At 45.2% G+C, this 16,645-nt stretch overlaps 1 protein-coding gene across 8 annotated transcripts in view; it reads left to right on the top strand.

Moving 5' to 3' along the window:
* Nucleotides 1-16,645, top strand: part of ASTN2 (astrotactin 2) — a 279,753-nt gene that overhangs the window by 226,313 nt on the left and 36,795 nt on the right. For all 8 annotated transcript variants that reach the window (XM_081967205.1, XM_081967204.1, XM_081967206.1 and 5 more), the window contains 2 exons: nt 5,357-5,490; nt 7,916-8,064. In XM_081967205.1, the coding sequence (XP_081823331.1) occupies nt 5,357-5,490; nt 7,916-8,064 (283 nt within the window). The remainder of the gene's footprint in view (nt 1-5,356; nt 5,491-7,915; nt 8,065-16,645) is intronic.

Here is a 16,645-nt window from a genome sequence, read left to right as displayed (position 1 = left end):
CCTGCTTTCTCCCTTTTTGTGTTTTTTCCCCCCCTCTCCCCTGCTTTAAAAGAAAGTTCTCCTGGTCCTCTTGAAAATTTTGTCCGTCGTGCTCAGGGCATCATCTGTCCTTTAATAGCAACCTTGGGTCTGCTGGGTGAGATGAGACCCGATGATGATAGAAGAGGAAGTCAGGGATAATTCATAACAAGCATCCTGGGCCACCGTATGGGAAGAGGAGGAGGAGGAGAATGGAAGAAGAAGAGGAAGAAGAAGAGGAGGAGGAGGAGGGAGGGGAAGGGAAGGAGGGAGAGAATGAGAAAAGAAGAGGAAGAAGAAGAGGAGGAGGAGGGGGAAGAAGAAGAAGAATGGAAGAAGAGGAGGGGGAAAGGAGGAGGAGAACGAGAAAAGAAGAGGAGGAGGGGGAAGAAGAAGGAGGAGAAGGAGAAGAAGCATATAGATGAGGAGAAGAAGAAAGAGGAGGAGACAAATGAGAAGCAGAAGGAGAAAGTGAAAAAGGAGAAGGAGAAAAGGGAGGAGGAGAAGGAGATAGAGGAGGAGAAAGAGGAGACAGATCAGAAGCAGAAGGAGAAAGAAAAAGGAGGAGAAAAGGGAGGAGGAGGAGATGGATGAGAAGCAGAAGGAGAAAAGGGAGGAGAAGAAGGAGATAGAGGAGGAGAAAGAGAAAGAGGAGGAGACAGACGAGAAGCAGAAGGAGAAAGAGAAAAGGGAGCAGGAGAAAAAGGAGGAGAAGGGGGAGATAGATGAGAAGCAGAGGGAGAAAGAGAAAAAGGAGGAAAGGGAGGAGAAGATAGGTGAGAAGGAGGAGAAGAAGAGGAGGGGGAAGAAGAGGAGGAGGAGGAGGAGATTAAACTGAGTATGGAAACATCTTCCCCACTCTGCTACACTGGGAGAGCTCTAAATAACCTGTCCAAGAAGAGTGATCTCAACAGGACGTAAATGTTTGTCGGGTTTTTCCAGTTTTGCCTTGTGTTTGCCCTGCTTTGTATCCATAACACTCACTCAGCGTCAACGGCCCAGCTTGGCTGCCTTCTCCCCTTGTGACCTCTTCTGGGACAGCGTTGAAGCATCCAGAGGTCGAAACTTCTGGATCTCAAGCTCTGGGAGCCAAAACAGCTGGATGGAAGGAGGGTGTGGGAACCTTAGAAAAGGGGCAAAGTCAAATCATACACAAAAAAAGGAAAAACCTCAGAAAGATTCACTTTGCGAGGAGAACATAATGTTGGCATTCTAAAGGTCAAGGTTCCCCTTGCACATACGTGCTAGTCGTTCCCGACTCTAGGGGGCGCTGCTCACCTCCGTTTCAAAGCCGAAGAGCCAGCGCTGTCCGAAGACGTCTCCGTGGTCACGTGGCCGGCATGACTCAACGCCGAAGGTGCACAAAACGCTGTTCCCTTCCCGCCAAAGGTGGCTCCTATTTTTCTACTTGCATTTTTGACCTGCTTTCGAACTGCTAGGTTAGCAGAAGCTGGGACAAGTCACGGGAGCTCGCTTCGTTAGGCGGCGCTAGGGATTCGAACCGCTGAACTGCCGACCTTTCTGATTGACAAGCTCAGCGTCTTAGCCCCTGAGCCACGGCGTCTCTGCAGTTAGCACTCTCTGCTGCTTCTAAGGCCGTTTCTCTTGCATCTTATGTAAACCCAGGAGCCTCTTCTCCACTATTTTTGGTTTTAAATTACACATTTGTGGTTCGTGACAAGGCTGTTTATGTGAAGCTTGCCTCACACTTCCTATGTCAGCTTCTCCCGGTCCGTCTTCTCAATTTGTCATCACCGTTCTCACAACATCTTGTCCTTGCTTGTCCTGTTTCCTCTAGCAGTTTGCAAATAACGCCAACCCTGTCCTGAAACTTGTGAGGGGCCCTTTGGTGCCCTCTTAGAATAGAGTAAGAGAGTTGGAAGCTTATGTGAAGCTTGGAGGTCTGAGTGAAGTTTGGGTGGCTGAATTGAATCGTACACTAAGCCAAAGAGCTGGTTTCACATAGCATGCCAAGCAAATCTGTTAACCATAAAAACATTGGGTTGGAAGGGACCTTAGAGGTCTACTAGTCCAACCCCCTGCTTAAGCAGGAAACTCTACACCACTGCAAACAAATGGTGACCCAACATCTTCTTAAAAACTTCCAGTGTTGGAGCTTTCACAACTTCTGGAGGCAAGTTGTTCCACTGATTAATTGGTCTCACAGTCAGGAAATTTCTCCTCAGTTCTAAGTTGCTTCTCTCCTTGATTAGTTTCCACCCATTGCTTCTTGTTCTGCCCTCAGGTTCCCTGGAGAATAGCTTGACTCCCTCTTCTTTGTGGCAACCCCTGAGATATTGGAAGACTGATACCATCTCTCCCCTTGTCCTTCTTTTCATCAAACAAGACATACCCAGTTCCTGCAACCGTTCTTCATATGTTTTCGCCTCCAGTCCCCTCATCCTCTTTGTTGTTCATCTTTATAGAGTGGTACTAATACCACTCTATAAATCCCTAGTAAGACCACACCTTAAGAGTCCTGCATCCAGTTTTGGTCACCACACTATAAAAAAGAGGTTGAGACTCTGGAAAGAGTGCAGAGAAGAACAACCAGGATGATTATTGGAGCACTGCTATTGGACCATCCCTAGAATAGAATGGGATAGGGTAGGGTAGGGTAGGATAGGAAAGGAACAGAAAGGAAAGGATTGCATTGCATTGCATTTGCTGGTTTCCAGTAAAACCCACTCATTTGTAAGTATTTGTAAGAATAGAATAGAATAGAATAGAATAGAATAGAATAGAATACAAGAGAGAATAGAATGGAACAGAACAAAATAGAGAATAAAATATAATAATAGAATGAAGAATAGAATGGAATGGAATAAAATAGAATAAACAGAGTTGGAAGGGGCCTTGGAGGTCTTCTAGTCCAACCCCCTGCTCAGGCAGGAAACCCTATTTTATTCCAGATAAATGGCTGCCCAATCTCTTCTTAAAAACCTCCAGCGTTGGAGCATTCACAACTTCTGGAGTCAAGTTGTTCCACTGGCTAATTGTTCTCACCATCTGGAAACTTCTCCTTAGTTCTAAGTTGCTTTTCTCCTTGATTAGCTTCCATCCCTGGCTTCTTGTCCTTGGGCTTCGGAGAATAGTCTGACTGCCCTCTTCTTTGCGGCAGCTCCTCAAATATTGGAAGACTGCCAACCTGTCACCCCTAGGCCTTTCCCCACCCCTACTAGAGCTGACGTACCCAATTCCTGCAACGCTCCTTCTCTCTTGTGTGTGCTTGATATCAACTGTTGCTCAGTAACTATCAGCTATCCATTTGAGAGAGAGAGAGAGAGAGAGAGAGAGAAGGTTGACGGATGAGTTGGGAGAATAACTTCGTTTCTGAAAGGTTGAGGCAAGACGTAATTGTCCCTGCGTCTCCTCGGGATCTGATTAAAGCTGAGGCCAACTTACCGTAAGAAAGAAATGACATTAAACGTGATCAGATTAGCCCACATGGCCCCCTTCTGGTCTTGATTCCCAAAGGGATCCGGACGCATCATTGGGAATTTCATCATGCGCTTTTTCCCCCCCAATTTTTTTAATTCTCTTACACACCATTGTAAATATACAGTCACATAATTCTTCTTCTTTGCATTTGTCATTCTTATACATCTGTTGTTCCGTTTAATAGGTTATGATATACAGTTTGGGTTGCTTTATTTACCATCCCTTCTGCCTTATTTTCCCTTTCTTTTCTCCCTCTTCTCTCCTTCCTTCCTTCCTCCTCTCCTTCCCTTTCCTTCTTCCCTTTCTCCTACTCTTCCTCTTCCCCTTCCTACCCTCTCTCCTTCTCTTTCTCTCCCTTCCACCCGCCTCTCTTTCCCCTTCCTTCTTCCCTTACCTCTCTCCTACTCCTACTCTTCCTCTTCCCTACTCCTACCTTCTCTCCTTCTCTTTCTCTCCCTTCCACCATCCTCTCCTTACCTCTTTCTTCTTTCCCTCCTCTCCTTCCCCTTCCTTCTTCCCTTACCTCTCCCCTACTCTTCCTCTTCCCCTTCCTACCTTCTCTCCTTCTCTTTCTCTCCCTTCCACCCGCCTCTCCTTACCTCTTCCTTCCTTCCCTCCTCTTCCTCTCGTTCTCTCCTCCTCCCTCCCTTTCTTTTTCTGTTGTTATAGGTGTCTCTCTCAAATCTCAGTTTATGTTCTCTTGGGATGGTATTTCCGCAAACCCAAATATAATTTAGTATCATTTCTTATTCCCTTACCTTCGTTAATCTATCCTAACTATATTTTTTCCCCTTTATATCTCGCTCTTGAATATATACTTGTATATTTAGTATTTTCTTTTCTGTTTTCCCCCTCTTCCCCCCCCTTTCTTATTTAATAGTGCAACGTCTGGGTCCTGTATCTTCTCCTTACTTTCTTTTCTAGCTTCCTTTCTCTAGCCAATCATAAAATCTTCCCCAATCTCCATCAGGCACTTCATTTGAGTTTGTCTCATTCCTTGTGTTGTAGCTTCATCAGGTCCATCCCCAACTCATCAAAGACACCGTAAAGGCTGGAAGTATTTTGATTTTTTTTAAAATCCCCTTTCCGTGGCTGGAGGCAATGCATCCTTACAAAAAACAAGGACCACCTCTCTTGCGCTCAAAATGAGCACCGCTAACAGTTTTGTTTTCTTGTAGGTGTGCGTTGACTTTGATAGAAAAGAAATCATTGTGGAAATCCCTCCCTCCCCCCCCCAAAAAAAAGAATATTGCAAATGCGCTCAACTTGTCGATCAGAAAGGTTGTTAATTCGGCGGTTCGAATCCCTAGCGCAGATTCAGGTTTCCCCAGATGTGCCAACATGGCTCTCTTAATAAATTGGAACTTTGAGCAAAATATTTGCCTTGGACTCTGATTTAATTTTGGATGCTATTTGGAACCCTGACATTAACCCAAATCTGAAAGTTTCCCTGTTTTCCCCACCCAGTTGAAAGCTCAGCATCTTGCCCCCACACTCACAAGTCCATCCCATGATCCAATCTTCCACTGGCAGCTTCCACCCATCCAGTTCCAGGTCAGGTGCAGAGGTGCAGAGACAAAGGATGACCTTGGCTTTCTAGAAAAGAACATTGTTATGGCTACATGTCATCTAACTCCATACAATCCCCCCTCCTGCCATTTTCCCACAATAGAAAAGGCATAGTAGGATAATAGAAAGTACGGCAGGCCAAAGATCCAACAGGAAAGATGGCTGCAGGCCTGACAGCCCCTTTGAGACCACCGTGACCTTGGATGACGGAGAATCTCTGTTGACGTTGCACAACATCTTCCTCCCTGTAGAACTGAGCGATTTTTGCCGTTGCACTCCTCAACCGTCCGTTCGCTCCAAACCACTTGTCTTGTTTCCCCCTTCTTAGGCGTTCAAGGGAGCCCTCATGAGTTCTTACTGGTGTTCGGGGAAGGGAGAAGTGGTTGAGGATTGGTGCCGATGTGACCTCAACGCCTTCGATGACAATGGCCTCCCCAGCTGCAGCCCACTTCCCCAACCTGTGTGAGTATCTCTTTCCCAACAGGGGCCAGTGCCTGCCTGTCTGGTTTTTTTTTAAATCCAGCCAAAATATCCCTTGCCCCATTTATTATTTATTATTATTATTATTATTATTATTATTATTATTATTATTGCATCTTAACTTAACTTTATTGGATTTCTAGACCGCCTCTCTCTCAAAAGAGACTCGGGGCGGTGTACAGTCATATTAAAATAGTTGAACAGTAAATATACATGTTATAAGTATACAATAAATAAATTAAACATAGGACTGGAGGAGGTAGTAGAGGTTCCCTGTACAATTTAGTTAAGTTAGATTTAAAAAATTTAAAAATTTTTTAAAAAGTTAAAAACATTAACCTTAAAAGCTATCTCAAATAAAATATCCGCCAGGAGGTAAGATTAGAACTATAAGTGGGCCAGGCCGGCTAGTCGGAACAGGTGAGTCTTAAGTTTTTGTCGGAAGGAGCGGAAGTTGGTAGTAGTTCTAATATCGGGGGGGGGAGGTCGTTCCAGAGGGTTGGGCCCATCACAGAGAAGGCTCTACTCCTAGGCGCCGCCCGTTGGCATTGCTTGGTGGACGGCACCTGGAGGAGTCCCTCCCTGGGTGAGCGAATTGGTCGCAGGGATGTATGTGGTAGAATGCGATCCCGTCTTTAATATCAATGGAGGAGAATAAGCACAGGTCAGAGTTGAACGGTTCTCTCTGGGCTGGTTGCTTTTGTTGCAGTGGTTTCGTGATCCAACTAAGCAACTTATAAATTCTAGCAATAAATTTTTGTCTAGATTTATTATAGTATAAATATAAATGATTCCAGACAAAAGCACGTTCAAACAAATATAGTTCAATGAGAATGACGGTATATGGATGGGGTATAAAGGTTTCTGATTTAAAACGTACAATTCAATATGAATGAAATATAAAGAATGATTGTAGCAACGCACGGAATTTAATCGTAACCAATCGACATGCTTTCTGGAAGATGTAATGAAGAATGTTTTTGTGTGTGTGTGTTTTTTTTAATTAAAACAATAAAAAAAGGAAGAAACATCAGTGCAAGTACAAGAGGATGGGGTTTGCAGAGAGGAGGAGGAGGTCTGTGGGGTCCTTGGTTGCTTTCTTGCAGACATTCCATTAACCGGCTAGGTTACATCATCAGTGCTAGAAGGGAGTGGGGTTTAGAGGAAGAGGAGGAAGAGGAGAACTGTGGGGTCTTTGTGCTCTCCAACTTTGGTGGGTTTTTTGCAAGTGTTTCATGATGCAAACTAGGTAACATCATCAGTGCTAGAAGGGAGTTGGGTTTATGGGTGGAGGAGGAGGAGGAGGAGGAGGAGGAGGAGGAGGAGGAGGAGAAGGAGGAGGAGATGATTGTGGGGTCTTTGATGTTCTCTGAGCTGGGTTGTTTTCTTGCAGACATTTCATTACCCAACTAGATAACCTCATCAGTGCGAGGAGGAGAAGGAAGACTCTGGGCTCCTTGGTGCTCTCTGAGCTTGGTGGTTTCCTTGCAGATGTTTAATTACCCAACTAGATAACACCATCAGTGCCACAAGGAAGTGGGATTTGCAGAGAGGAAGGGGGAGGGAGGAGGACAACCGTGGGGTCCTTGGTTGGTTTCTGGCAGACATTTTATTACGCAACTAGGTAACATCATCAGTGCTAGAAGGGAGTGTGGTTTAGAGGAAGAGGAGGCGGGCTGTGGGCTCCTTGGTGCTCTCTGAGCTTGGTGGGTTGTTTGCAGACATTTCAATATCCAACTAGATAACACCATCAGTGCCACAAGGAAGTGGGGTTTGCAGAGAGGAGGAGGAAGGGGAGGAAAAGGAGGTAGGAGGGGAGAGGAGAAGGAGGACTGAGCTCCTCGGTACTCTCTGAACTTGGTTATTTTCTTGCTGACGTTTTATTACCAAACTAAGTAACATCATCAGTGCTAGAAGGGAGTGGGATTTGCAGGGAGGAGGAGGAGGAAGAGGAGGGGAGAGGAGGAGGAGGAGGAGGAGGAGGAGGACTGTGGTCTCCTCGGTACTCTCTGAACTTGGTTATTTTCTTGCTGACGTTTTATTACCAAACTAGGTAGCATCATCAGTGCTCCAAGGAGCTCTGCATAAACAGAGAGCAAACCCCACTTTTTTTCTAGCACCAAGAAGGTGGAAACCACGAAGGACAAATTAAGAAGAAGCAACGTAGAGACATTGGGTTGTAGAGACGTCTGTTTTGCAGGGATGTGTCGATTCACACCTTTCTCCACCTTTCCCAAAAGACACAAAGCCAAAATTGTGTTTGATATCAGGCTGGAAAACCAGACCCACCACGCCTCGCGACAAACAAACTTTTTGCCCCGATCTCCCCCCATTTCCAGCACCCAGGAAAAGTTGATTTTCAGTCCGACCCTCCTCTTTATTCCCTTTGTTCCTTTTTTCCGCCCAGGTTGCGTCTCTCTCCCCACGTGGAGCCTTCGAGCACGGTGGTCTCCTTGGAGTGGTACGACGTCCAACCGGCCATTGGGACCAAAGTCTCCGATTACATCTTGCATCACAAAAAGGTGGACCAGTACACAGACACTGACCTGTACACAGGTGAGTAGTTCCAGTAAGTCCACGGATGGAATCGACACCCTGTTGGACTGTGGCTTTGTGTAAGGGATGCCATTTGCAGCTGGAAACTGTTTATAACACTTGTGTGCAGCTGACTTACTTCCCTTGCCTGCATCCAGAGGGCAGCATTCATCCATGTGACATTCCTTCTTGTCCCACAAGTGGTTTTCTTTTGGTTTGGTTTCGAAAGTCAGATACAAGTTTTATTTTCACGCAGGGCTTCTGCCAAAGGAAAACAGAAGCCAGGGCAGGTTTCAGGATGTGTCATGGCCTTGCGCTTCATTCGGTGTACAAGCTCTTCTGTCGCGAAAGCATTTGCCCTTTGTTGTTTCACCAAAGACCTCCGCATTTGGGGAGGCGTTCCCCCTGGACTGTCCGGCAAGTCGCACGAGAGAGACAAATTTACAAGTGGCCCCACGTGCCCTCGGGTTGTTGTGCCTGTGAGTTTTGCTACCTGGAGGAGATTCCTTCCAAGCGGACTGAATATCCTATCCTGCATCCTACAGAGGACTGGATATACGGCGTGCTACTACATCGCCTACCCTCACCTGTGTAGCAAATGCTTTGCTTGCCCATCGTTTGCAAGTAAGAATCCTGCATCCAGTTTTGGTCACTACATTATAGCAAAGATGTAGACAATTTGGAAAGAGGGCAGAGAAGAGCAACCAAGATGATTAGGGGACTGGAGGATAAAAATACGATGAACGGTTGCAGGAACTGAGCATGGCTAGTCTAGTGAAGAGAAGGACCAGGGGAGACAGGAGAGTAGTCTTCCAATATCTCAGGGGCTGCCACAAAGAGGAGGGGGTCAATTTATTTTCCAAAGCACCAGAGGGCAAATCGAGAATTAAATCTCTTTTTAGCCTTGCAGTTCTACCATTACCCTCCTGCCGCCGAGAATTTTCTAACCGTGCCACCGTATAATTTTGTGCCACTCCTGTTCACCGTCCTCTTATTTCAGGACAGCCCTCGTTTGTCTCCGAGAAGACTTTTTAACATTTAGGATCGTCCTAAATAGTCCATTTCCTTCCTTGAATGAGGTCCAAGGTGTATGAAGCTCCATCCGTGCTCAAGAATCTTTTATTACCTCGCGCGGGTCTCGAGATGCCGTCAAATTAAACCCGGGATTTACACGGAGTGGAAATAACTCTTCTTTGAATCTTTCCCCGAGGATGTGCACTCCCCTGTTTAATATGCAAGAAAACACGTCCACATCAAGGAAGGAAGATGGCTCGAATTGTCCAGAGAGCTGAGTTTGCAACCACCGATGAGTCTAACATGATATGATGGACATCAATTTGCTGGGATGCTAAAAATAGGCCTGCGGTATCATCAGGGAGATTTTGAACAAGCAGCTATCTCTCAAGAAAGAAAGTCTTATTAGCCTACCCCCCGTGGCTACAATTATAATCGGATTTTTGCCCTTAACAGAATGATGGGGTTGGAAGGGACCTTGTAGGTCATCTAGCCCAACCCCCTGCGCAAACAGGAGACACCGACACCATTTCTGACCGATGGCAGTCCAGTCTCTTCTTGAAAGCTTCCAGGGATGAAGCTCCCTCAACTTCCGAAGGCAACTTCTGTTCCATGGGTTGATGGTTCTCCCTGCCAGAAAGTTCCTCCTTATTTCTAGGTTGAATCTCTCCTTGTTGAGTTTCCACCCATTATTCCTTGTCTTGGCCTTCAGGAGCTTTGGAAAATAGCTTCATCCCCCTCCTCTCTGGGGTAGCCCCTCAAATATTGGAAGATACTATCTTGTCTCCCCTGGTAGACTAGCCATGCCCAGTTCTTGCAACCGTTCATTGTATCTTGTAGCCTCCAGTGCCCTCATCATTCTGGATGCTCTGTTAGGAAGCTCTCATAATTTCTGAAGGCAAGTTATTCCATGAGTTGATCGTTCTAACTGTCAGGAAATTTCTCCCCAGTTCTAAGTTGCTTCTCTCCTTGATTAGTTTCCACCCATTGCTTCTTGTTCTACACTAAGGTGCTTTGGAGAATAGTTTGACTCCCTCTTCTTTGTGAGATATTGGAAGACTGCTATCATGTCTCCCCTAGTCCTTCTTTTCATTCAACTAGACATACCCAGTTCCTGCAACCGTTCTTCGTATGTTTTAGCCTCCAGTCCCCTAATCCTCTTTGTTGCTCTTCTCTGCACTCTTTCTAGAGTCTCCACATCTTTTTTATGGTGTGGTGACTGTGTACTCAATAACCACCATTAAAACGGTTCCCCTTGTCATCAAATTCACGTCTCTATCCAGGCGTCCCCCCAAAACGTGAAGGCGGCTGCTAAAATCAGTGACTCTACTCTCCTGGATAAACCTTGGTCCCAAAAAGGAGACGCCAGGGCTGCCAAAGGAAAGCTGGAAACCGGCCATTGAAGCGTTTCGCTGCTTTTCTCAATTTTTTTCCCCCTCGAGAGAAAGATGGCCAAGGAACGATAGGGCCGTGGTTTGTCTAGCTTTGCTTCCCATGAATGAATTTCAACTCAAATTTGGCGGAAAATGAACTCAGGTTGAGATACTCTACTTACTACGCTTTTACGCCTTTGGGACGGAAAGCCTTGTCGCTGTCAATGGAATAACAGAGCTGAAAGGGGCCTTGAAGGTCCTCTAGTCCAACCCCCTGGGAAGCCTTATTGCCAGTGATGTGCCGAAATCGCACGCTTGCCACAACCCACACTACAGTGCGCACCCGTCACATGTTTGTTACAACCCCTCTGCGTGCACATGCCCCATTTGGGGCCTATCAGGCCTCCCTGAAGCCCCCTGGGACTAAAAACGGGGCACGGGGGGGGGGGGCACACCGTCCTGTGCTCCACCCCTGCCCCTGCGTGCACAAACCCTTGTCCCATGCGCATGTGCACATGACCTCCCGCACATGTGCATGTGTCTCCCGCATGCGCAGGAGAGACCCAAAAACCAGCTGGCTGGTGGGAAGTGCCCGCACATGTGCAGTAGAGTTGAGTTGGGCGACAGCTTATGTGCCTGCAGAGAGGCTCTGCGTGCTACCTATGGCACGTGTGTAGAGTAGGGTAGAGTAGAGAGTAGAGTAGAGTAGAGTAGAGAGTAGAGTATAGAGTAGAGTAGAGTAGTAGATGGGTAGAGTCGAGTAGAATAGAATAGCATAGAATAGAGATTAGATTAGATTAAATAGAATAGAATAGAATAGAATAGAATATAGATTAGAATCGAATGGAATATAGATTAGATTAGAATAGAATAGAAAGGAATATAGAATAGAATAGAATGTAAAATAGAATAAAATATAGATTAAAATAGAATAGAATATAGATTAGATTAGAATAGAAAAGAATATAGAATAGAATAGAAAGGAATATAGAATAGAATAGAATGTAAAATAGAATAAAATATAGATTAAAATAGAATAGAATATAGATTAGATTAGAATAGAAAAGAATATAGAATAGAATAGATTATAGATTAGAATAGAATAGAATATATATTAGATTAGATTAGAATAGAATAGAAAAGAATATAGAATAGAATATAGATTAGAATAGAATATAATATAGATTAGATAAGAATAGAATAGGATAGAATATAGATTAGAATAGAATAGAATATAGATTAGATTAGAATAGTATATAGATTAGAATAGTATATAGAATAGAATAGAATAGAATAGAATAGAATAGAATAGAATAGAATAGAATAGAATAGAATAGAATAGAATTCTTTATTGGCCAAGTGTGATTGGACACACAAGGAATTGGTCTTTGGTGCAGATGCTCTCAGTGGACATAAAAAGACAAGATACATTCGTCAAGAATCGTAAGGTACAACACTTAATGATAGTCATAGAGTACAAATAAGCAATCAGGAGACAATCAATATCAATATAAATAGTAAGGATACAAGGAACAAAGTTACAGTCATAAGTGGGAGAAGATGGGGGATAGGAAGGATGAGAAGGCTAATAGTAATAGTAGTGCAGACTTAGTGAATGGTTTGAGAGTGGTGAGGGAATTATTCGTTTAGCAGAGGGATGGCGTTCAGGAAGAAAACTGTCCTTGTGTCTATAGTTGTTCTGGTGTGCAGTGCCCTATAGCGTCGTTTTGAGGGTAGGAGTTGAAACTATTATGTCCAGGATGCGAGGGATCTGTAGATACTTTCACAGCCCTCTTTTTGACTCGAGCAGCGTTCAGGTCCTCAATGGAAGGCGGGTTGGTAGCCATTGTTTTTTCTGCAGTTCCGATTCTCCTCTGAAGTCTGTGTCGGTCTTGTTGTGTTGCAGAGCCAAATCAGATCCTTGTGTCACCTTCAATGTGCTCCTTAACATCCCGTCTTCTTCTTCGGTTCCTTGTCTACACAAAAGACCATCTTGTAACTTTTGGCAGCCCTCCTCCTCCTCCTCCTCCTCCTCCTCCTCCTCCTCCTCCTCCTCCTCCTCCTCCTCCTCCTCCTCCTCCTCCTCCTCCCCCCATCTCACAAGGTGGCACCATCCATCACTTTTAGAGGAAGAAAGGGAGAATTTTGTTCCTTTTAAGGACATGTTTGTTTTTTTCTCTTCTTCCAGCCAGATTTCCCCCCCAAGGGGCTCCCGTAAAGGAGAAGCAAAATATTTAGGTGTCAAGGGACAGTTTCTTATTGAGGAAAAATTAATGTTTGGAGGATTCGGCGAGGAGGGCAGGTGAGGGGGAATCGAGGGTTTGTGGGTAGTCATCTCCCCCCCACCCCCCAAATTAAATCCGAGGATTGGAGAAAGGAGAAGGAGCTCCTTTTGGCACGGAGCAGACCACTCCCCACCGTCAGACATGCCGAGGGTCCCCAATTTAGATTGTTTTAAAAGAAGATTTTAAAAAACACGCAGGAGGGGGGGTATCTAATTTTGGCAGCTGTTTATTTCCCCCCTGCATCCTTACGGACTCCAGCTGTTGTAGAGCAATGGTGCCAGAGGCCCATACTCCTGTTCCTTGGCTATATTTACTTGGTTCTGATGATGGGAGGTGAAGTAAAGGCCCTGGGAGGATCCAGTGGGTTTTTTTTTTATTGGGGGGGGCACTCCTCTGGAGACTCAGCACTTTATTAGGGTTGAATTGTATTCTTCTCATCTATCTCCTCTTTCTCTTCCTCCTCCCTTTCCTCCTCCGATTTCTTTCTCCTTCTGCTTCTCATCTGTCTCCTTTTCCTTCTCATCTGTCTCCTCCTCTCTTTCCTCCTCCTTTTTCTTCTTCCTTTTGCTTCTCAACTGTCTCCTGCTCCTTCTCTTTCTCCTCCTCATCTATCTCCTTCTTCTTCTCCTTCTACTCTTTCTTCTCCTTCTCTTTCTCTTTCTCCTTCTCATCGATCTCCTCCTCCCTTTTCTCTTTCACCTTCTGCTTCTTATCTGTCTCCTCCTCCTTCTCTTTCTCCCTCTCCTTCTCATTTGTCTTCTCCTTTTCATCTATTCCTCCTCCCTTTCCTCCTTCTTTTTCTTTTTCCTTCTGCTTCTCATGTCTCTTCCTCTTTCTCCTCATCTATTTCCTTCTTCTCCTCCTCCTCCTCCTCCCTTTTCTCCTCCTCCTCCTCCTCTTTCTCCTCTTTCTCTTTCTAGATCTCCTCCTCCCTTTTCTCCTCCTTTTCCTCTTTCTCCTTCTGTTTCTCATCTGTCTCCTCCTCTTTCTCCTTCTCATCTATCTCCTTCTTCTCCTTCTCTCTTTCTGTTTCTTTCTCTTTCTCCTTCTCCTCGATCTCCTCCTTCCAACTCCAGTACTCGATATAAGTAGCACTTCTAAGACATTTTTGAAGCAGTTGTCAGGCTCCCCATCCAGGCACAATTCCCATTCTCTGGAAAGTAAGCTCTCCAGATCCGAGAGCCTCTGGATGAACAAGCCCAGGCATGCTTCCTTCCCTCATTTACTGCTCCGGCTCATATATTTTGGCCAGATGCTGAGAGATTCCGCTGGAAAGTTTTGGAAACTTTGTGCTGTAGTCTCGGGAGGGGTTAAACAAACGAAGCTGGGCGACATGAGACTGGTCACTTTTGATGTTCAAAACATATTATGCAACTGTCGTCCAGTTCCCAACGAGTTTTCTGTCTCTGAAAATAAGCTTCTGTTTTCCACCTCATTTTAGATTTGGTCTGTTCATTTGGAAGGCGTATTTCTGAGTTTATGTTTGGGGTGAGATGAGCTCTTTCTTTCTTATTTCTTTCTTCCTTCCTCTTTCTTTCTTTCTTTCCTTCCTTCCTTCCTTTCCTCCCTCCCTCTTTCTTTCTCTTTCTCTCTCCTTCCTTCCTTCGCTCCTTCCTTTCATCCTCCCTCCCTCTTTCTTTCCTTCCTTCCTTCCACCCTTCCTTCCCTCTTTCTCTCTCCTTCCTTCCTTTTCTTTCTTTCTTTCTTTCCTTCTTTCTCTCTCTCTTTCTTTGTTTCCTACTCCTATCTCTCTGTCATTGTCCAAAGCACTCTCTCTCACACACAAAAAAAGCTTCATAAACCTATGATCTCCTGCTCAGAAAAACAAATAAAACAGTCGCATAAATTATATGGATATCGACTGCATTATAATGCTCAGATCGACTTTGTGAAACATTTTTTTAAAAGAAGTGACAGAGCGACATGTATGCTTCTTCATTAATTTGCAAGTCAATAGCAAGACAATAGCCTTTGTTTCAGGGTGTAATAATATCAGAAAATGAGATTTGTTGAATCTTTTCTAGAAGCCCTCCATTCTGTTGTTGCCTAAATACAAGTAAGGAAAGAAAAGCTACTTTTCAGTTAGGATTCAATGCAAAACAAAGTTGTAACTCCCCCCCCCCCCCGACATTCCTGGCCATCCATTTCTTCCTTTTCCACAAGAAAGTCCCTTTCTTTTCCTCCTTCCATCCTCCAACATTCAGAACCAAAAAAGCTTCTTGGACGAGAAGTGAAACATCTTCAAGGGGAAAAAACCCAAGCCCACTTGCCTTTTTTTTGGGGGGGGGGGAAAGCACCTTTATGGCATCCCGGTTTTAACAGATACTTAGCAGATTTTTTTTAAAGAGTCGGAAGGGACCTTATAGGTCATCTAGTCCAACCCTCTGCCCAAGCAGGAGACCCCTACACCATTTCTGACAGACAGCAGTCCAGTCTTTTCTTAAAAGCTTCCAATGATGGATGAAGCTCCCACAACTTCCGAAGGGAACTTCTGTTCCATGGGTTGATTGTTCTCACGGTCAGAAAATTCCTCCTGATTTCCAGTTTGAATCTCTCCTTGGTCAGTTTCCATCCATTATTCCTTGTCTGGCCTTCGGGTGCTTTGGAGAATAGCTTGACCCCCTTCCTCCTCTCTGTGGCAGCCCCTTAAATATTGGAAGACTGCTCTCCTGTCTCCCCTGGTCCTTCTCTTCACTAGACTAGCCATGCCCAGTTCCTGCAATCATTTACCGTATGTTTTAGCCTCCAGTCCCCTCATCATCCTGGTTGCTCTTCTCTGCACTCTTTCTAGAGTCTCTGCATCTTTTTTGTAGTGTGTTTAGTAGAGGTTTAGGGGAAGGCTTGGTAAACCCACTTAGCGACATAAACTTTGGGCTGGATTGTGAGTCATAGGCTGAGGACCTTTTGTATGCACAGGTATATGCCCTACAAGGGACCTTGTAGGTCATCTAGTCCAACCCCCCCTCCCAAGCAGGAGACCCTACACCATTTATGTCCGACGGCAGTCCGGTCTCTTCTTGAAAGCCTCCAGGGATGAAGCTCCCACAACTTCCGAAGGCAACTTCTGTTCCATTGGGTTGATTGTCCTCACCGTCTTAGGAATTGTCTCCTGTTAGGGAAACAAACAAGCCAGCTGTTCACGATTTGAATTCAGTGCTTTCTTTTCCATGGAAGTTTTTGAGCCTCACCCAAAATCCCTCCATATGAACAAATCCAAGCAACTAATGGTTGCATCTGAGACAGCAAGGCTTTGGAAAGTGTGCAAGAAGAGAGTGTAAGAGAGAGAGAGAGAGGGAGAGAAAACGGTATTTGGAAGGCTCGCTAAGCGAACTTTGCTTTTTCTTTCCTCGTTTATCTTCATTTGCTTGAGTGCTTGTCTCCTCTAAATCAGAGCCAGAGAACTGATGGTTAGCAGAATTGGCCCAGGGTAGGAGAGAATCAAGGACAACAGCCACTTTTTAAATCCCTTTTAATCGAAGCAAGGTTCATGTTGACCCAGCCAATTTCTTTTAAAAGCAAAGGCTCCCCTTGCACATATATGCTAGCCGCTCCCGACTCTAGGGGGCGCTGCTCATCTCCGTTTCAAAGCCGAAGAGCCAGCGCTGTCCGAAGACGTCTCCGTGGTCATGTGGCCGGCATGACTCAATGCTGTTCCCTTCCCACCAAAGGTGGTTCCTATTTTTCTACTGGCATTTTTTACATGCTTTTTGAACTGCTAGGTTGGCCGAAGCTGGGACAAGTCGCGGGAGCTCCCTCCGTTACGCGGCGCTAGGGATTCGAACCGCCGAACTGCCGACCTTTCTGATCGACAAGCTCAGTGTCTTAGCCACCGAGCCACCAATGGGTGGCCCCAAAACGAGGTGAGATTAAGTTGGGATGAAGAAGCCCAGGAAAGGAAGTCCAGCTGTTTTAAAGTGCTAAAATAACTTC

This window comes from Natrix helvetica, assembly GCF_964273705.1.
Source record: "Natrix helvetica genome assembly, chromosome: 15".
Classification (NCBI taxonomy): Eukaryota; Metazoa; Chordata; class Lepidosauria; order Squamata; family Natricidae; genus Natrix; species Natrix helvetica.
Note: the sequence above shows the minus strand (reverse complement) of the source record. Positions and strands in the feature narration are given on the sequence as shown.